This window comes from Cupressus sempervirens, chromosome 4 (genome assembly GCF_028749045.1).
Source record: "Cupressus sempervirens isolate cs-2001-9-10 chromosome 4, ASM2874904v1, whole genome shotgun sequence".
In the NCBI taxonomy this organism is placed as follows: domain Eukaryota; kingdom Viridiplantae; phylum Streptophyta; class Pinopsida; order Cupressales; family Cupressaceae; genus Cupressus; species Cupressus sempervirens.
The window spans coordinates 216,907,967-216,930,840 of record NC_143121.1 but is presented as its reverse complement, the minus strand read 5'-3'; the positions used below and the strand labels follow the sequence as shown (position 1 = coordinate 216,930,840).

Sequence of the window (22,874 nt, the reverse complement as noted above, 5' to 3'; positions counted from 1 at the left end):
GAGGATGGCTGGGGAGAGAGAATAAGTTTCAAACTCAATTCACGATCAAAATTTAAATAGAATAAATTAAACACTCAATTATCAAATTTCACATTAAAAAATTTTAAAAAACTAAAACTACATAAAGCTCTAGTTAAATTAATTAAAAATTAAAAAAGAGTAAAATTAATATCTAAATTATTTGAAATTCAAATATTAAGAAGTGTGCACTTGGAAAAAATAATTAGTATAAATTAAAATAGAATAAATTAAACACTCAATTATGAAATTTCACATTAAAAAAATAAAAAAATAACTAAAACTACATAAAACTCTAGTTAAATTAATTAAAAAATTTTAAAAAGCGTAAAACTAATATCTAAACTTTTTGAAATTCAAATATTAAGAAGTGTGCACTTGGAAAAAATAATTAGTATATTTAAATATTAAGGAAAATAAAAAATTTAAATAAATTGAAGATAACTATAGTTAAATTCTTGATTTAATAGAATTTTAGATATTACAATCATACTTAAAATAAAGTATTACTAATAATTGTAATTGGTCTATAAGTAATATGATTATACAAGTATGAAAGGTGAGCTGAAACATTTTGTCTCTTTTTGCACATAGTATTGTAAAAATTGATGAATTCAATTTTATTAATTAAATAATAATAATACAATATTTATATCTCATAATTTATAATGTTTTAAAACTTTTGAAACTTTAATTAAAAATTTTGAATTGGTAGTATTAAATGTATAGTCTTTTTTTTTTGGGATCATTCCAATCGTTTTGAGATAAACACATTTGGCCTAATAACCTATATTTAAAAATGGACACCATTTGCACTAGTAATAGTGTACTTCAAAGAAAAATAAGATGTATATAGTGATGTAAAATGAGAAATAGGTATAAACATTAGAATTTGCATTTAATTTTTGTAATTCTATAATATAATTGAAAATATGAAGAGGTGGAGAGGTGATCAACATGCAAACAGTCCAAAGGAAAGAACAATTCGTGATTCCAGGGGACCAAAGTATACCCATTCCAGAATGGTTGAGATAACAAATTCAGATGAGTCAACAAAAGGAGGTTGATCGAGCAATTGAATTACAAGAAATTTTGGACCAAGCAAACCGATCAGAAGAGCAAGGGAAAGCAAAAAGATTCACTAAGGTTGTGAGCGGAGAATTGAGGTCCAAAATCTTGCAAATTGCAACTCCTACGGTCAACAAGAGAAAAAATCAGATTGCTCTAGATGAATACCATGTTACAGAAATAAATCTTGGCCGTGCCTCCCGGGAGCAAATATTAGAAGAATTTGATGACTCTACACAGGCTTTGAAGGATAGACTAAAGAAGCTAGAAGATGGATACCAAATACAGAAAGGAGAAATCAAAGTCTTGTGCCAGTACATCATCAACCTGCCTCCTCCGATAAGAGAGGAAGGTCCATCCTTTGTCCCTACAACAGGTGTTTCAGCTAAAGCAGTCCAAAGGAAAGAACAATTCATGATTCTAAGGGACCAAAGTATACCCATTCCAAAATGGTTAAGACAACGAATTCAAATGAGTCAACAAAATGAAGTTGATCCGGCAATTGAATAACAGGAAATTTTGGACCGAGCAAACCGATCAAAAGAGCAATGGAAAGCAAAAAGATTCACCAAGGTTGTCATAGGAGAACTGGGGTCCAGAATCTTATAGATTGCAACTCCTATGGTCGACAAGAGTAAAAATGAGATTACTCTAAATGAATACCATATTATGGAAATAAATCTTGGTCGTGCCTCCAAGGTGCAAATATTAGAAGAATTTGATGACTCTACACAAGCTTTGAAGGATAGACTAAAGAAGCTAGAAGATGGATACCAAAAACAGAAAGGAGAAATCAAAGTCTTCTGCCAGTACATCAACAACTTGCCTCGTCCAATAAGAGAGGAAGGTCCATCCTTTGTGTCTACGATAGGTGTTTCAACTGAAGCAGTAGATGATATTGACAAGATCAAGTGGATTGCACAAGGTGCAAAGGTTTGGGTCAAAGGAATTCAGAAGGAAGCCCTCAAACATGCAATAGAATTAGTGCAAGTACATAGTAAGGCATTAGTTGCACTCTCCAAGATCAAGTGCATGGATGAATAATGGGAAGATGAACATATTTACTAGGATGAAATGATTTCCGACATTCAGAATTTGATGGAGACCGCAAAGCAAGCATTGATCGATGGTCGAGTTATCAGCGACGGGGATGTCTATAATTTTCTTCGATAGTACAACATAGTGATCACAACTAAGTAAATGTTTGAGAGCTTCACCAAGGAGCACACTCGATGGAACAAGGTGGTTGACAACATTAAACAAGGGGTATCCGATATAGTTGCATCCTTGCTGTCACAAAGATTGGTGGAAGATGAAATGAGAACTGATAATTTGAAAGTCAAGTTAGAGGAATTCTTTTGACTGAATGTCTATGAAAGAGATGATTTTGAGAACTTTTCCATCTTCTCGAATACAATGCACACCACTTAGGACTTACTATTAGATTGGGAGGAAAGTTTGGGAAAAGTCGAAACAGCAATTGCAGTTCTAGAATTCAAGCAAGAATAGGCACCAAGCATCAATAAGGAGTTGCAGACAATGTTGGATCATTTCCATGCCTTCAGGTGGTGGAATCAAGGAAGATGTATTTAACGCATAGTGAGTGTTCTTAAGTGGTCATTTATTGCACCCCACTCCCTTCCCAGACGAGCATGCATAGTGGGCATTTAATACCCACTATAGTAGTGGATTCCTTATTGCATTAATGTAGATTCACTTTCATTGCCCTAACCCTAATTAGAGTTGATGTGGCACGATCTTGGTCATCAATTATTGTGATTATCCAGGCCACCCATTGTAATAGATGACCTATATAAAGGCCTCACTTCTCATTTGTAAAGGAGGATTTTCTTAGATTGTTGCTATGAGCTACTGAGATAATAGAGTTTTCATTGAAGTTTGGTGGAATATTTGATGTGTCTTGGTGCTTGCTTGTTCTCTGAAATTCCCTCAATTAGATTAAGTTTAGCCTAGTTAAAGTGTTTTAATTGCAATCGAGAATATGATGGTGTATTGACAAATTCCATTGGTTCATACTTTTGACATTTTAGTGATTCTAAATCGTTGTGCAAAGTTACCCTAAACCCATTTCATGCATATGTTTAACTTCGATCATTCATATACATTGTTCTTTATGATGGTGTATGTGGTGGTATGAAAATCTTTGGCGTAACCCTTGAAGATTGCACCAATTCACGTGTAGTTGTAGCATAACTTGGCGAAGCAAAGCTTGGTAAATTGAGGAATTTGTCCACTAGAGTACTATTTATTGTCATCACTACCCTTAGAAATAGATTAGAATCTCTAAACCCGATCCCATTTCATTTCTGCATATTTCATGAAAACCCAAAAAGTACTTCATTGCAAAACCTTTCAATAGCTCCCACATCCAGTATGGCTTGAAATGAATCTAAGTAAACATGTAAGGCTACTTGTGATCATCAACAAATCACATCAACCACCGAGCTTATCCACAATCAAGACTTGATGTTGAAGGAACCTTGGAGTCATTGTATGATCTTCTAGCAATCTTATAGCATACACGAGACTTTGTTCAAGAGAAGATAAGATATTTTGGTATTTTGCTCTACTGCTTGGTGGGTCATAAAACACGCATCAACAAATATCATTGCCATTAATTGATTATAGAGCTAGAATTCGACAAAGACACAAAAGGGAGATAAATGGAAAAGGAAAATGAAAGGGAGTGTTAGCAGTTCTAAATTTCTAATGATAACATTTTGAGAAAGAGATTGTAATATTCTTAACTATAATGGATAGTGGAGAAAGAAATTGTTCAAGTCAGAAATAATTATCAAACACAGCAGCCATTGCAAGATACAACTGATTGAATGTCAAATGCAGCAACATAATAAAAGATGAATATATAGCAGTCACACAATATATAAATGGTGATATGTGCAGCAAGCCATATGCATACGGATATGTCTGAAGCAAATCACTTGTCACTTCCAATAACAGACCAAAAAATAACAAAGGCATATAGAAGTAGTCAATAATGATCAAGACTGTTATGATCTGATAAAAGCCATATTTAATCAACCAACACGACCATACCACAATACATAGTGGCACCACAACAATAATGTTGCAGTAGCACATGATACTAATTCAAGGCTCCTACATATGCAGTGATATTTGAACATGATTGCCAGGAATCAAAAATAAATATAAGTTCGAACAAGACAGCAATGAAAAACTATTGATTCAAGCAGCATTACTTAGTGTATCTAAAGTGGGTCTGAGTAAATTAAACTAATTTGTAAAACAACTACATTCCAAGGACCTACGTATAGTTTAAAACATACAGGGCTCTGATTGAAGACAAAAGACGATGACAAATCATATGAAAACAACGATGACTAGTGCAAAGATGTGTTGAATTGTGTGAAGCATTGAGTATGGCAAGGAACGATACCATGAGAAGGGTATTTGGACAATGACAAATTTATACAGGCAGCGATATATATATATAAGACAACAGTGATCAACAGCATAGAAACTAATATCTCCCTCACTTGTGGAATCAAATATGAACAGCAATCACATAAACATTCTTTGGGTACATCTGCAGCAGTAGAAGAAGACAAATCTGAGTGTTCATATTTTTGGCAATCTTACGCTGCATATCCAACAGAGCAGGGATCAAAGCATTTGTAGTCAATGTCCAACTTACGCAGTGATAAATTTTCTTAAGCAATCCAAGGCAATCAATGATTATCTATTATGGTCAAAAAAGCAGCAATAAAATATTCTATGACAAACAAAAAGAATATGGCAATAATAGAAGACATCTTCATTAAAGGAAGAAATAAATTACTGCCAGACATCGAACAGTCACCTTACACCGTAGCATTAGGATAAGGGTTCAACGTCAGAGCAGAAGAGTATTTGATATAGCACCGGTTGTAATGAGCAGTTTGAATATTACAAGATCTGTCAGAACAGAGCATATGTAGAAGTTTGTAATACCATGTCATGAAGTGTGACTTCCGAAAAGAGGAAATATCAATTCAATAAACAGTGATTGCAATATAATCAGTAATTAAATTAATGTGTTCTAAGTTTGAAGACAGACAGTGATATGTTGTTCGAAAAATAAGAAGTGTATGTAAGAATTGCTATCAATAGCAATTAGTTTAATGACAAAGGAACCGCCATGTATTAATTGACATGACTATATTTAGGAGAGTAAAGTATTTTCATGAAAAGTTACAACCTTTCAGTGGAAGGTTATAATAAAGATATAAAAGATGGAGAAGAATATAAAAATGATGAAAGTCAGCAGTTTTTGTTAAGAAGAAAATAAAGAAGTGAGCAGATAGATAATAAACAAAAATAAGAAGTATAAGAAAGTGAGTGGTGGCTGAAAACAAAGGAAAAGGGGATTACATATTTATTGAAGATCTGACTCATTATTATTATATATTGAAGATATGTTACATATAAAAAATTAATATTTTTGGAGGCTGACTTGAGGTAGAAGAAAAATATAGAAATGAAATATATATAGATATAAATATCAAAAGTGGGAAAGAACAGTTGTGCTAAAAGGAAATCCATCATCAGTTGAGTAAGCAACATTACCAAGCTGGAAAACAGTTTGTGTTCAGTGGGCTAGTGATCATGAAGACAAGCAGTGGCGGTTGTTGCTTCCAGTAGGTCAGTGCCTGTGGAGTGTGGAAATTGGAGCTTCAAGCAAGTCAGTGCTCATAAACGTAGGGGTTGGAGCCTACAAAACATTGTAATACAGCAAGTTTACATAAAAGCATTTGTTTTCCATGGTTTTTTCCTGTATCGGGTTTCCACGTAAACATTGTGTCATTGTGTTCATGTGCATAATTGTTTATTTCAGCATTTGAAGTTGTAAAAAAATTTATTTAGAAAAAGTTGTTATTATAACAATTCTATTCCCCCCCCCCCTCAGTATAATTGTGTGCTCTTCAAAATAATCCTTCAAATGTTTCAAACAAAGGTGCACAAGGAGTCCACTGATTCAAACAGACTAATGATCTTCATGGTTTTGCAAGAATAAACAAGTTTTTGGGTCATTCTAATCCCAAACAATTTTAGAATTGTGGATTGGCTTTTGATCTATGGCTGTGCAAAGCTTTAAAACTTCAGAGAATGCTTAAGTCACCAAGGTTCCATGTCAATCGAAATTGCTCAAAGGCCATTTAATCAGTTGCAATCAATAAACAGTCTCTCAAGATTTCTTAGCTTTATAAACCTTAGGAAGACATCTTCACTACTAAATGTAATGTTATCAATGAGACCTTCAATTACTTGGAAAGAATGAAGGAAAGATGACTCGTGGTCCTACTCAAAATCTATGTTTAAAAAATTGATTATATCAAAAATGACTTTTTAGCCCACTGACTTTGTATAAGGCATCAGCACCATAGTATTTCATCAGCTCTTGCACGAAACTTACATTATTGCAAACAAATATTTAAGCCCTTAGATAATAGATGGGCAATATATATAACAAGATCAAGAAGCATACTTTTAAAACGTGAATGGCAAGAAAAACCTTCAAAACTCTTTCTAGTTTTCTTGGGACATGCCATGTATAACACAGATGCAATTAAGAAGATAGTTATCAACCAAGGATAATGGAAAAAACAGTGTCACAGGGATCAAAGTTGATTTTGAAGTGTTATATTTTGGTATATAACCAAGACAGCCTTGCTTATTAACTGTGACATATAAAACTTGTCAATCATCAGTCAATCTTGATTAAAAATACTAATTGCACTTTAAAATTAAATTAGAGAAAAGCTTGAATATTTTTAAGGGTTGTCAAGAAAAAAAAGTCTAGTCCTTGGTTCACAGTGCGAGGATGGTCAAGGCAAGGTCCTTTTTAAGGATCAGAGTGCAAGAATCATCAAGACAAAGCGAAAAAATAAATAAAATTTTAGGCCCTTGGAGTTGTGGGACAAGCAATTATTTCCAATCAAAGTTATCAATTGTGCTTCCAAGCATGTGCCTCCTGGTTTTAATTGGGCAACATGGAGGTGACCACCAAGAACTTCAAAAACCATCAATTTGTTCATGGGGAACAAAGACCATCAAATGTTGCTTGCTATGATAAGTTTGACAGTGGCGATAATCTAATGCTTGACCAAAGGGTTTGATAGGAAGTTTTGTGGATGTATATGGATATACATCTACACAGGGATGTGAGTATTTACATATTATAGCTTGTTTTCTCTCTACAATGCATGTACTCCATTCAAAGAGAGCCCTAGCATGAAATCTGCTATTAAAACTTATTAGCACTAGGATACAGCCCTCAAGAAAAAATCTGAATGAATGCAAAAACAATGCCAGCATTAAAATCATTAATTTGTTAGACATAGAATAAGCACATAAAATATTTCCTACCTAAGAAAGAGGACTGGTCATATAACATATTCTAATCATTTCCAGAAAGTTTACAGTCATACATTTATATTCCTTCTGAACCTCACTACATCAAAATGCCAATAAGAATGCCCAAAACATTCTAATAAAGAATGAAAAAATACAAAAGGCCATAATATACAATGCCAAATACAAATCCATAAGAACGAACGAAGAAAAAAATGGTACACAAATCATTACCATTTATTGCAAATGCTTTGTTCTCACAGGATCCTTTCAAACTGCGCAAAATTTGATTCAAATCAAAATTGCTCGTTGAAGATTCAGGAAACCGTGCACATTTCTTCCTCCTTCCCATTGTTTCCTAGATCACATGAGCATTTCAGTTTCCTTCAATAAATTATGAAGAATAATAACAAAAATTGTTTCTGCACTTCACTACAAGGACATTGTGACAATTGTCCCTCACTGAACTCAAAAAAATAAATCCTAAAAAAATAAGGATATATAAACAAAAAACAATGAACACAACATGAACAGTAAGAAAAAATCCCTACTAAAATACACTCGCATAAGTCATGAGAGACCAAGCAACTCTAAAAATGTATATTTCCAAAATTTCGATCTGTATTCTCTATAAACATGAATCAGCCAGAATGAAATTTCCATATCTATAATGTTCTAAAATTCATCATTCCAAATCAATCAAAAAACTAAATAAGATAAAGAATATTTGACACAGCACCCAAGTCTGCTACAGGGATATGACCGCTCAAGATCTTACTAGAGTCACTTTACTGATATGGATGATGACAAAGATGACACAGCACCATCTAGTGCTAGTGGAACCAGTTTGGGTTCTGTTGTGAGGTTTTCACACCATCGCCCCATTGCAAATGGGGATCCCCTCGTTTGTTTTCTGCTTAGGCTGTTGTGGTATTAGTGGGGTTATAAAGTTTCGGCATTGGGCTTAAGTTTGAAGAGAATCGGTTATCGTTTGGGTTGAAATAAAGATTTGATAACTGTGGGAGATGGAACAAAATTAGGAGTGATGCGAAAGAAGAGGTAAATTCAGCTAGGTATAAAAGTCATGTTGGGTTGAGATGACATGTTTCAACCCAACTAAATGTTGTCTCAGCTTGGCGGAGACATATTTCGCCACCCAAGTAAAGTTGTCTCAGCTTCACCAAGACATGTTTCAATACCCAAGTAAAAGTTGTCTCAGCTTGGCCGAGACATGTTTCACTACCCAAGTACAAGTTGTCTCAGCTTGCCCGAGACGTGTTCACTACCCAAGTACAAGTTGTCTCAGCTTGGCCGAGACATGTTTTGCTACCCAAGTAAATGTTGTTTCACCTTGAGCTGGAACTTGATTTTCTACCTATGTTAACTTTGTCTCATCTTAGAACAATTATTTTTTGACCTTTAAATGAGAGGTGGAGCCTAGAAGTTTGTTCTAAATGTGGGTGGCCTTTTTATATATATATTTTATAGATAGCATTTAGCCCAAAATTCGAGGCAAAACAACCTTAGAAAATATGTATGGTCGTGGGGGTCTAAATGCCCTGGATTAACTATTTAAAAAGAAACTAATTTCAAATTTGAGGTAGGAGTCATTTTTTAGAAAATATAAAATAAAAAGAAAATTGAGGGAGAAAATGACGAAAATTAGAAATAAAGTATAATAAATAAAATAATAAGTGTTTTAAATTGAACTCGATTTGGCAAAATATGGATTGATTTAAAATGAAATAATTATTTCATCTATTTTTGCATTGAAATTATCCAAATTGCATTGATTTTAATAAATGGAAAATTGATTTATTGGAAAATAAATCATAAATGGTAATAATTAAATATTTTCGAATCAAATTTACACTACCCCATTAAAATATTTTTTATTGAAAATTAAAATGGCAAGTGTGTGATGATTTTCTAAGTCTTATTGCAATTATTATTTAAAATTTGATAATTATTTACAATTAAAAGATTGCCTTGCCAGATAACCTAAGTGATGAGATCGCATTGTCTACAATGGGCATTTTTATCAAGGGTCCACATGTCATTCATCCTTATCAAGTTGTTATGGATTTGAATTTTCTCACTGACCCATGAGGGCAATGTAGTTTTTTTCACTGGCCCACAAGGTGGTGCTTAATTTGTAATTGGGTGAGCATTTAATATTTGTAGCAGGAGGTTATGAAACCCTAAATAGGGCTTATGTGGATTTAATCTTGGCTATCGATTTCAAATCAATCATGGCCATTTGTTGTATTTGAGCTCCCTATATAAACCCCACTCCTCTCATTTGTAAAGGACTTTTGGAGAATTGTTGCTTCTATAATACCAAATTTTCTCTACTTTTCATTGGTGTGCCTTGCATGGTGAATTGTTGTGATCAAGTTTGTATTAGTGCATGGTGATTCATATTTCCTCACTTAATTTAGGACTTTGTTTCTTGTTGTTAGAAGTAGTTTAGTTGGATGTAAGTCATTATGGATAATCACCTAAATGACTCGACAAATGTGGGCCACTAGCCTATTGCTCGTGATAAAAGTGCCTTGTGTAGTAAGCCAATGATTGAAAGCACTTAACTTCAATTGATATTCAATCTTTAGTTTGCATCTATTTGATGAGATTGAAGAGGAGATATTGATGTAAAAACCATTAGAGTGTTCCTTAGAAGCTTGCACTAGGCGGGTGGAGTCGCTGGAGACATTAAATCTAGTAGAGTCCAATTTCATCCATGATTCCTTGCATTCATAGTAGAAGTAGAGGTAGAAATAGAGGTTAGAAGTTTTAGTTGAAGTAGAGAATTGGGAAGTTGGAACTTATATTTTCATTGCACATTGTATAGCCAAATCTTTAGAAAGTACAAGAGTTGGTATCCATTGAATGAATGGCATAAGTCCCTTTGTGATAACCAGCATATCACATCATAAAACTGAGTGAAATCCACAATTAAGAAGGAACCTTGAAGTCATTTCATTATCATACTTCACATCATAAAACTGAGTGAAATCCACGATTAAGAAGGAACCTTAAAGTCATTTCATTATCATACTTTGCAAGCTTAGCATGAGAGATTTCCTTATATCATGAGAGGATCGAGTGTTTGGTGTTTCTCATCGAAACATTAAGTATTTGATTATGCATGTTGTAGTGGAACAAAACTCACATCAACAAGTTCCAATGATGATGATCTACCACTTGTAGCTATTGAAGACCCCAATGATCTAGATTTTTTTCATAATTCAGTTGATGATTGATGAACACTTTAATGATTCATGAACATTGGATCATGTTTCAAACATTAATGAGCTATAATTTCAATTTTCATTTTGTAATTCAATAATTCAATGGGATACTTTTCTTTAGAGAAGTGAACATAGAACAATGATCAAATATTTTAATTTTTTATATTTATCTTTGGCATTTAGCATCAATCAATGATCAAAAATCACATGCAAGGTTTAGCTTTGTAATTATGTGTAGTTTTTTAATATATGTAAACAAACACACACACCAACCCATACAAATGGGAAAACAATTAACAAATCCATGAACCAAATTCTTGTACCCGAATCAGCAATTGAGTCCATGAAGAATGCTATAATATCGCCAAGTAATAAATCCATAAGAAATTTTAACTATTTAATATTAGTTCTTCACTATAGACTAATAATAAATAAGTATTAAATTTCTACCATATATTATCAAATAAATACTAAATATTTCATATTAAAATTAAATAACTATAAGTGGAACTAATTTATAGGAATAATACCAAAAAAAAATTTTCATTAAAAGGCACGACGGTGAAAAAGGGGGTTGGAAAGTTTTACATCAATTTTAATTATTTCAAAGTTATCTCAATATATTCTCACAATGAGCCTGAAATAATTATTTCGCCATTGAAAGAGGTGGTCTAATGATCGAACAAATATATAAGAATATGGATTTCTACATGCCCATAGTTACCAGATGTGTAGAATGGTTATTGTACAATATATTAAAGCGTGAATTCAATGTCACTAGTATCAACATAACAAACTATTACCAATGATAAGCATACCAAATATTTATGAGGGAAAACAATATTCTTTATTGATTCCGAAAACAACAATTGCATCATTCATATTCGAATGTTCTTCAATAGTGCTTGACTAGTAAGAGACACCAAGGGACACACCCACACCCCCTCACTTCCTAACTACCCAAACCAACTACTAAATCTCTTTAGTCACATAATTGGTTTATTAGGCCCTACAATACACACACCCCCCCCCCCCAAATGTAGGGTGATAGGACCTCCCTAAACTAGATGTTTGTTGGCGCAAAAGTCGTAGATCATGTTTCCCCACCATCTGTTTAGCTTGAACTCCATGTACCAATCACAAGGCCTCCATCCTCAATTTTCACTGCTGCCAATTTCATCACTGGGGTTGCTTTTTCCACTTCCACTCTTCTTTCATTTCTCTTGTCAACTCCTTTTCCTGCTGGAATTCCATAAATGTCCCCCCTAAATGCCTCCTCCATGTGAGCGACTACATAAGGGGTGGCTACTATGTTACTATAGGTATGGTATGTCCGACCTTCCATCGATCAGCAACCTCTTCATTCCCAACTCCACTCTGTATCAGTAAGCCCTAATTTGTATGCCAATTTTTCCTCATAAATGTCACAAAAGACTTTGTTGCTCTAATTATGGGCTCCAAATTCTGTCCCTTGGCCTATTTTATGATCTCCTTAGTGGTTCACTCCATCACCTATAAGTCTAGGAGGAGTTTCGCAGCTTGTTCCTCCAATGTGGGTGTCTACATTCCTATTGGTTCTATATATTCGCTTTGGGCCTCCATCTTGTCTTCATTCTCCATCTCCAATAAAGTTGGTGAAGGTAAAGGTATGTCTTTTGCACTCATCTCAAACTACTACAGCAATCTTTCTGCATCCTCCAACACTGTAAGCTCAACCTATGTTGCCTCTGTTTTGGTTCCAGCTCCTTCAATGTTCTTCCCACTAGTACTCTATACTCCTTTCTTTCCTGTAGATTGTATCACCAAGGCAATAGGTTGAGCCACTTCTATGTCGTCTGGACTATCTAGTTTCACAGTATGTGTAGCCCTCGTGTGGCATCGAAGATCTATCACCTTTGTTTGAGCTAGATGATCTAAGGAAACCAAGTTTGCTACTACAAGAAATTTGTTTCTCTCCCTACTGAAGAATTAGCAGTCCACTCATTCCTCCTGTGCTTTCTTTTTTGGCATGCCTTCCCTCATCATCTGTTGTACATCTTTTACCTTCTCGTGCATAGTCTATCGTTGACATCCTATGGTCTTTCACTAGCTGCATACTGACTAACTCCTCTATACGGTATATCTCTGCCATGTATGTTGTATGAGCTTCCTACATTCAGGTTATCTCTGCCATGTTTCCCATATAGACTTCCTACATACAGTCTTGTATTGTACCCTCTGTATGAACTTCCTCCCTCGTACTTTACAGTCAGCTAGCGTATAATCATATTTTGTTACTTCCACACCTCCTTGTATGTGGATCTCAATTTTTTGGGGTACAGCCCTGGGCGATGGTCCATCTTCTGCTGGCAAGAATGGGACATCACCAGGTGTTGCCTTGATGTGAGCCAAAATTCCTCTTTATCCAAGTCTAAAGAAGACAAAGATATGCCTGTACTTTCCCCTTACCCATCTGAACTTCCCTACTCTTGGCCAATGCTCTGCGTTTGAATAGAAGTCCTTAGTTTCTTTTTTCATGGCTCTAACCCCTAGTGTTTATTCCATTTGTATCCATATGGAAACAATTTTCCTTAGCTACCTTGTAGGGTGGAACCCTACTAGCTTGTACAAATGTCCACCTGTGCTTTGGGCCAACCTGTGTTCGAACTACTTGCAAGAACAAAGGTATCGCATTATGAGGCATGCATAATATCTTTTGCTTTAACAACAAGAATTCCCTTAACCTTTCCTAAAAGTAAGAACAAAGTCATCGCATGATGAGGCATGCATAATATCTTTTTCTTTAACAACAAGAATACCCTTAACCTTTCCTGAAGGAGTTGGGCCATGTTGTTAACCACCCCTACATTCAACCCATTCACTATAGCCAACATCTAGATGGCAATATCTGATGTTTGGCTCCCGCCAATGAGTTTGTTTTTCACCAAATCCACAAAACGTCTCCACTCTTCATTATCTATAAATATTTTCTTCAATCCCTGGTTGTTGTTATTGCTTAGAATATTGTCCCATTCCTATTTTGTGAGATTGCTCATGCCCATTAGCCTCAGCCATTTTTTTTCCTCCATGTCATTTTTGTTCAAGTTTTTGTTGGGTCATGGCCTCGGTTAGCAACCCCAAATACTGTGAATCTCTTTAGGAGAATATGAAATAATCAGGGTTGGCTGAAAATATTGAATCACAGATTTATGCCTTTTCTTATTGTATCCAACAACCATAGTTCTCAACACAGGGTCAAATTCCTTTAAATCAAAAAAAGGGAATGTTGCGTGATGCCTCCTTTAGCACACGGTATTCCTCTAAATTCGCTCACAATGTCTTGCATTCACTTCCTACCAAGCTTTGAAATGTGACAATGGTACCTATAATATTTTTTGTGCCCTTCCCTTTGTCCTTAGTAGCAGACACCATTTTCCTCACCTGTAATGCTTGTCTTTTCTTGAATCAATAATTATTCCTCTGGTTGGGTTGCCTATGCTTGTCTTCACCATCTTATGATTCTTTTTAAGTTTCCAGATGGCTTTTGTTCTATTGGTTTCATATTCGATTTTATCCCCACATGTCCGATCGTACAACCCTCATTGTTGTTTGTGTGATCCGTATGGCACCACCCTCTACTTTGTTTTGTACCTTGTACAACAATTGATCATCCTCTACTTTGTACAGTTTCCTTAGCCCCTTCCTCCACAATGGCTTTTCTAGCCTTCGTACAGTCTTGCAATCCATTGTACGTCATACGGAATCCCATATACCGTAACCCATCCCAATATATGTACAACATATGAAACTCCTTGTACGACAATGTGTATGTGGTCTTACGTACAAATGCCTATGTACAAGTATGCTTGGTTGCTTCTTTGTGTACGGATGTTTGCATACGGTTGTGTTCGACACTTCCTTCCGTACACTTCAACTCCTTTCAATGTGTTCGTACTTCCCTCTATTGGCTTTACAGATTTTTTCCAAGCTCTTTATTTTGTTTCCATCTTTTATATTTTTTCCTCCTTTTATTTTGTGTAATTGGTTTTCTCCTGTTATTTCCATGAGATGGCTATGAAAGGTCTCTTTCCCCTCTTTATAGAGTTTCAACTTTGACCCATTAAAGGAGTCTCTTAAAAGAATGTTAAGTGTTAACAATCTTATTGCTCCATTTGTCCCCACTTTTGTTATTATGTATGGTCCTAACCAACGTACCTTGAACTTTCAAGGCTTTATCTCATTTTTGCCATTGTACTTGTTGATTTTCACAATTAGATTTATATTTAAATTCTTATGTAAATATCCTTACAATATATATTCTCTTTATGTTATACAAAGAAACTTTGAAACAACTAATAATATCTAATTCTACCACCACCTTAATCTACAAGACTTTATATATTTTGTGTTCGATATATTAAGAAAGCCAGCAAGAACTCTGAATTTGTATGAATTTGTATAAGGGGGGGCAAGCGCTAGGGGACATGACCCCTACTAACGTCCTTTCATCCAACCAATACATTCATCAAGGCAAGGTGTGGCATTTAGAAAAGAGCTCAATCAGTGCAGGATAAAAGCCAACGCACGGTTTCATTCCCAACAATCGTGCATGAAAGGTGTACACCCAATCGTAAGCAATTACGAGGACATATTACTTAACCCAATACAATAATCATACTCTCATGACATTAAAGCTAACAGATTACTGCTGACAAGAGAAGAATCATGCACAAACATTAAGAAACCATTAACATAATTATTCGAACGTCATAACAATTTATATGAAGGAGAATATACATAAGGTTTGATTTATAAATATAATTTAGCATACCATTAACAGTAAATCATTAGGAGAATAAATATATGTGTATATATATATATATATATATATATATATATATATATATATATATATATATATATATATTCATTCATATAATTTTATATATAAATATTTCTATGATGTTTAATCAAAGAGTTGTCCTTTTATGGTTACACCTTGTGTTTTAACCAACTAGAGCTATAAAACATTAAGACTCCCTCTTTGCTAGGGAGGATAAACACAAGAAGAAATATTATTTCAACATAATATTAAATAACAATTTAAATGATATCTCATTTGACATCGTGGATGTTTTCCATAATTTGATATCACATTCAATATCATGAGTATTGGTCATCCAAAGTATCAATACATGATATTCACCAAATACCCAATTATGGTTTGATACCACATTTGATATCAAGAGTCTTGGTCTACCAGAGTATCGACATTTGATATTCACCAAGTATTGAAAAGGTTTTGATATCACATCTGATATCAAGAATCTTGGTCTCCCAGAATATCGACATTCAATATTCACCCAAGTACTCAAAAGTTTTTGATATCACATCTGATATCAAGAGTCTTGGACTCCCAGAATATCAATGATATTCACCAAGTACTCTTTTGAGTAATGGCCTTCCAAAATGTTAAGATGCAAGACATTCACCATATACTCAAATTTGTTTGATCTTATAATACAAGTTATTGTAATATCGTCACCTCACAGTAACTTCTGCAAATACAAGCAACATCATTTTGGAAGACATCACTTCCACATGATATACACGAGGGGTAAGCCCATTATAGTCACACACAAGGACTTTTTCAACTCCCTCTAAATATTGATCATCATAGCTTCTCGTTTAACTCCCTCTTCTTGTAATAACATTCTCAAAACAAACAAAGAAAGGTCAAGGCACATAGCTCTTATGATAAAAAATTTACACAAATAATGAAGAATAGTACAAAAAATTGATATTATAAGACTCCATCTTAGAAATTTTAAAAAGCTAAGTTTACTTTTGAAAGTGTTCCATATTTATTTTTCACTTAAATGAATATAATAGAGAACTCCCTCTTAATCCAATATTTCACATGTTATGGATGTTTTGAAGTTCTTTTAAAATGGATGTTTCTTTGGATCTTCACCAGAATTACCGACTTTGGTGAAGGTTGCTTGAAAATTCAATCTATCAAGGCATTGGAATGTTGAGTGACCATAATTATCACATCTAAAACATTGTATTTTAGAGTAATCTACATGTCTTCTTTTCCTTTTGAATTGGAGTTTCTTCTTTTTATTGACTTGAGTTGTGAGAGCTTGAACATCATCTCTAGAAGAAGTACCACTTTGCGATATTAACATGCACTTCTCTTGTACGTTGACATCCTTTAGTCGAGCAAGTTTAGGAAGCTTGGATCGAGCACATACTCCTTGTCTAAAAGTTTTCCATGATGGTGGTAGACCCTCTAGAGTTATCATGGCTAATTCCTTTTTATCATAGATGTGGCCATTTTTAGAGAGTTGGTTCCTTAGTTCTGTTATCCTCATGAAATATGAAGCAATGTGTTCTCCTTTGTTTATTTTAATGTTGGAGAGATTGTCTTTCAGAGTTGGAATTCTCATTGTATCGTTTATCTCAAACATTTCTTCAAGTGTTTTAAGCATTTCGTGTGTTGTGTCTAATTTCGAGATAATAGGGAGTAGATGATCCCTAACACCATCCACAATTAATTTCGTCACTCTAGTGTTATCTTTTTCCCATTTATTCAATTCATCACTCCCCTTTGGTGGTTGGTCAGATTTTTCAATGAATTGTTTGAGGTCATTATCCTTTAAGGTTAACTTCATTCATAATTTCCATGATACATAATTTGAGTCACCTTCGAGTCTATCCTCGACCGTGATACCACTTATCATTTTGATCGATAAGGAAATTGAGAATAATTTTAGTGCACTAAAATAAATGTAAATCTAATTGGGACTGTCTCTTAGACCCACTCTGATACCATGCTGATTTTCACAATTAGATTTATATTTAAATTCTTACTTATGTAAATATCCTTTCAATATATATTCTCTTTATATTATATAAAGAAACTTTGAAACAATTAATAATATATAATTATGTCTCCACTTTAATATAGAAGACTATATATTTTGTGTTTGATATATTAAGGAAGCCAACAATAACTCTCAATTTATAGGAGTGCAAGTGCTACAAGACATTACCCCTACTAATGTCCTTTCATCCAACCGACACATTCATCAAGACAAGGTGTGGCGGATAAAACAAAGTCCAGTGAACGCATGACAAAAGCCAACCCACGGTTTCATTCCCAACAATCCGACATAAAAGATGTACACCAAATCATAAGCAGTTACGAGGAGATATGACAACCCAATACATTAATCATACTCCTATGACATTAACATAATTATTCAAAGGTCATAACTATTTAGATGGAGATTATACATAAGTTCTAATTTATAAATATAATTTAGCATACAATTAACAATAAATCATTATAGAACAAATATATATATCTATTCATTCATATAAGTTTATATATAGATATTTCTATAATATTTAATCAAAGAGTTATCCTTTTACGTTTACACCTTGTGTTTAACCAACTGTAGCTATAAAACATTAACAGTACTCGAGCATTAATTGCCCAGTTTTAAAATTCATTCTTTTGAATTGTTTGTCATACCAGAATTTCCTTTCGTTTTGTACTATCTTAGTGGCCCATTGTGCCATCATCCTCCATTCATCCAATATCATTAAGGTACTGAGCCTCTCCTGTAGGCTCTGCATATCTCTTGTTCTGTGATCAACTGCCACTCTCAGACTTGGCATTATATATTCTACTAGCATTACATCCTCCTACTCCTATATTAACTAGAAGGGGGTTTGCCCTCTAGTAGCCTTATATTTAGTCCAGTTCGCTCAACACAACTGAGAGCCTCTCTTCCCAATCCTCTTTTTCAACTCCACATCTTGTACAAAATGATCACCAATACTTTCTTTGTAGGCTACGCTTGACTATTGCCCCTGGGATAGTATGGACTAGGAAAGGAATGGAAAATCTTGAACTCACTTGTCATTGTAAAATTTACCTGATTCGCAAAGATAACTCCTTTGCCACTTGTTATCTGCAAGGGTATGCCAAACTGAGTCACTATCTTTTCATAGACAAATTTGTCAGGAAGTGCCTTTAGCTCCCCACTCGTTTTTTGAGGTGCTCTATTTGCCACCACTATATATCATAGGAAGAGGTCCCACAAAATTTAACCCCCAACGCTCGAATAGCTCATGGTTGTGAGGAAAATAGTGGCATAAAATCTCGTTTGGGGGTTGCCTGCCCTTTGACATGTACCACAACTTAGAACCCATTCCCTAGCATCTACATACAATGTAGGCCACCAAAGTCCTGCTAGTAATAACTTTTGAATTGTTACATTGGGGCCCATCTGACCTACTGCCAAACCTTCATAAGACTCCCTCAACACTACCAAGATTTCTTCATCCATCACACTTTTCCTCGTTCGGGACACTTTTATACAATAGTCCATTGATAAGTTGGAATGGTTTACTTTTCATCATGATCTTTCTCCTTTCTACAATTCTTGGAAAAGTATACGTTGATAGGTACTGGCCAATAGCTTCGTACCAATGTGGTAGTGTGGTAATCTAGATTGTTCACTCCATTTCCAGCAAGTTCTCCTAACTTTATTCTGAACAACTAATTTGCAATCACGTAGCTTTTTCTTGGTTGGACCAAAATTTTGAAAGTAAACTCTTGAAGCAGGATTAGCCACCTACTTACCCTTCCTTGAATAATAGATTTGTTAATCAAATACGAGGGCTTGATGATTAAGAAAAAATGGTTAAAGGAGTGGCTATTAAATAATGTCTAAATTTTTTAACAGCATAGACCATACCTAGTGCGTTGTAGTTTCGTTCAGCTTTTGAAAGTAGCCGACTAGCAAAGTACCTAGGATAGGCCAATCCCTCTTGTCCAATTTGTGCCTATGTGGCGCCTATTGCATAGTTAGAGGCATCCACCTCGACACGAAACTCCTTGTTCTAGTCAAGGTATATAGGAATGGTGCTCCCACCAATCTCCTATTTAACTCTTGGAAAGCCTCCTCGTACTCCTTTCCCCAGGCAAATTGTTCTCCGTTCCTAGTTGATTTTTCTAAGGGTAAGAATGCTTCTACAAATCCTTTTATGAACCTCCTATAGTACTCCTTATGCCCTAGAATGATTTGACGCCACTCACATCTGAGGGAGCCTCCATGTTAACAATGACTAAGATTTTGTCAGGATCTATTTTAAACCCTTCTTTGCATAATATGTGATCTAAAAGCTTGCCTTCAAGAACCATAAATCTGCATTTCATTGGATTTAGTGCCAACCTTGCCCTTCGGCATCGTTCCATGCATTCTCCAATGGTTTTTAGCTGGTGATCCTTCCCATTGTAGATTAACTAGTCATCTAGAAAAGCTTTGAAATTCCCTACAGACATCTCATCAACGATGTGGAATATGATTCTCTAGAATGTGGTTGGTGCATTGCATAGCCCAAATGGCATCATATTATATGCATATACCCCATCCTCCATAATGAATGTGGTTTTCGGTTACTCCTCTTCTGCAATGTTGATTTAGTTATACCCTGAAAACCTGCCCATGAAGGAGTACATCTCATGACTGGCCACTTCGTCTAAAATGTTGTCAGTAATGGAATTTGAAAGTGATCCTTTACAATTACCGCATTTAGACATCTAAAGTCTACATAGATCCAAATTTAGTTCCCATCTTTTTTCAAGGATATAACTATGGGCAACACCCACTCACTAGTCTGGACTTTGCATGTTATGCCAACATCAAATCTCCTCTTGTACTTTTGCTGCATAGATTTTCTTCATTCAATAGGGTGTCTTACGCATTGGTCTTGCTCCAGGTATGAGAGGTATTCTATGGACGCATATTTCAAGTGGCAACCCCTTAAAGTCCTTGTACGTCCATGCAAGTATGACCTTATATTCAAGGAAAATTCTAAAGGTTCTTGCTTTCAACACCGGGTCTCAGTCATCTCCTATGACAATCTCCTTAGGGTGGTTTTCTCCCCTTAGATTCATCTTTTCCATCTTAGCCTCTTCGTATTCTATTTCTCTATCCTTCTCGAATTTGTGTGTTGGGGTGTCATCTAGGGCGCCTATACCCTCCTTGTTTTCCTCATAGTACCCTGGGTATTTCTTCCATCTCTCCTCTTCATATTCTATTTCTTTGTCCTTCTCGATTTCGTGTGTTGGGGTGTCATCTAGGGTGCCTATACCCTCCTTGTTTTCCTCATAGTACCCTAGGTATTTCTTCCATCTCTTCCTAAATCAGCAACATATTACATTTTGGTTAAAACACTTAATAGTCCCTCAACATATTACATTTTGGTAAAAACACTTAATAGTCCCTCATTTACCAATGAAACAGACAATTGAGGGAACTTGTTTCATCCACTGAGCATTCTCCTAGCCATATTATGCCTTCTTCATTTACCTCGACTTCCTTGCCATCTTCTCCTTCAGCCTCTAAATCAAAGGAGAGCTGCTAAATTACAGTTTGGTTCTTCATGACAATAGTATACTTTCGTCCATCTACTTCGATGGAGAGGGTATTCTTCCAATTGTAATTTTCCTTCATTGTGACCAGCCACCCTCTCCCTAACATTGCATCATATCCCTTCTTTTCTAGAGAAATCAACCCGAAATCTAAGAAATATTGTGTTCCAATCAATACTGTCTCATTAGGGTCCTTATGGACTTAATTCCATGTTAATGTGCTCTGACCAACTAGAAAGTGGGTGGCCAAAGAGCTGATTTTCTGAGGGCCTTCCAAGTCTCATCAGGGAGGACATTAAACCCGAGCCTCCATCCACACTAGTGTTTTTCAACTTTCACCCCATTATCTCCATTTCTAACATAGTCGGTGTACTCCACATCCCTAGGAAAAATAAGGTGTTTGTGTCCTTCCCTATTTTTGCTTCCTCCTCTCTATCGTCCATGGGATGTTCTTCCATATTTCTTCCTACTTGTGTTATTGCCAACCTTAGCTAAGCTAATGTTTCCCATAGGTCACGAATATTTACTGGTATGGTGGCCTCTAACACTTGCTACATGATGTTGGTTTCTGGTACAAACCTCAAGGAGGGGTATTTAGAAGTACTTACTTTTTCTTCATGTCCCATGATATTTTGGATATCTCCATCCTGGCTTCCTCAAAACTCTCTTTCTCTGTGCCTCCAACAAGATATGTGAGTTTCTTGGCTTGCATTTTTGCAAGGGCTAGTACTTCCCTCTCTGGTTCAGCAATCTCTAGCAAGTTCATGCATTCATGTCTGAGCCAATTGACATCCTCATAATTACCAAATCCACACCACTTGCAAAGCATCCCTCCATTTTGTCCTCCGCTCTGACAATCTCGAGCAAAATATCCCCATTCAACTCTTGCATTGTATCATGGGACGTCCCCTCGAATCATATTGGCTCTGGCTCCAAGGTGTATTATTCTTGCTATTGTTATTACTTCATGTACCATCTTAAATTGGAAGCACTCCAATTTAATGAAGGTTTAGCACCTATTTAATGTGAGATCATCAATCTCCTTGCACCTCTCCTTCTTTCGTCTCTTTTTTGTCATTTCTCCTGGATGGAATTGGGGTAAAACCTAACAAATCATCTTTAAAGCTCCTATTTTCATGGTGTAAAGCTTGAGGTCAAATCTATCCTCCTAGGTCCTCCCTTCCCTTCATTTAATCACTTGGAATTTACTCTTTGTAAAAAAACAACTATATCTCGGACTATCCCTGATTTCTAATATCCAGGACTTGTTTTGGGATCCTAGAGGGATCACAGAGTTTTTGGGCCCTGATTGTCAGGGACACAGTGCGCCTTTGATGGGCCAATCATGGACGCAGTGCACCCTTAAGTGGGTTGTATTTTGGGTCCTATGTTTGGGTACAGTCTCTAGATAGCTTCAGGGTGTTAATTCCTAGACAGGTCAGCTTGCAGTAGTTAGTCAATTCCAAGCCCTTTATAAACCCTTCCATTTCCTCTATTTGGCGTCTCATACCATATCACATGCATTCCCAAGTTCTCAAGCTCTCAAGAACTCAAGCTTTCAAAGTCTTCAAGTATCCTTCAAGCAATTGCTCCATTAAAAATCAAGGATTCGAGCATTCAAGCAATTGAGGGAGCCATCTTCAAGGGCTCTTTCAATCCATTCAAGATCCTTTGTTGCATCTTCTACATCCATTCATCTTCATCTTCATCTT

General features: G+C 35.4%; 1 protein-coding gene across 3 annotated transcripts in view; it reads right to left on the bottom strand.

Moving 5' to 3' along the window:
- LOC149560767 (protein CHROMATIN REMODELING 35-like) overlaps positions 1 to 22,874 on the bottom strand; it is a 138,518-nt gene that overhangs the window by 68,941 nt on the left and 46,703 nt on the right. For all 3 annotated transcript variants that reach the window (XM_089824792.1, XM_089824793.1, XM_089824794.1), the window contains one exon: positions 7,714 to 7,837. In XM_089824792.1, the coding sequence (XP_089680918.1) occupies positions 7,714 to 7,831 (118 nt within the window). In that variant the 5' untranslated portion in view covers positions 7,832 to 7,837. The remainder of the gene's footprint in view (positions 1 to 7,713; positions 7,838 to 22,874) is intronic.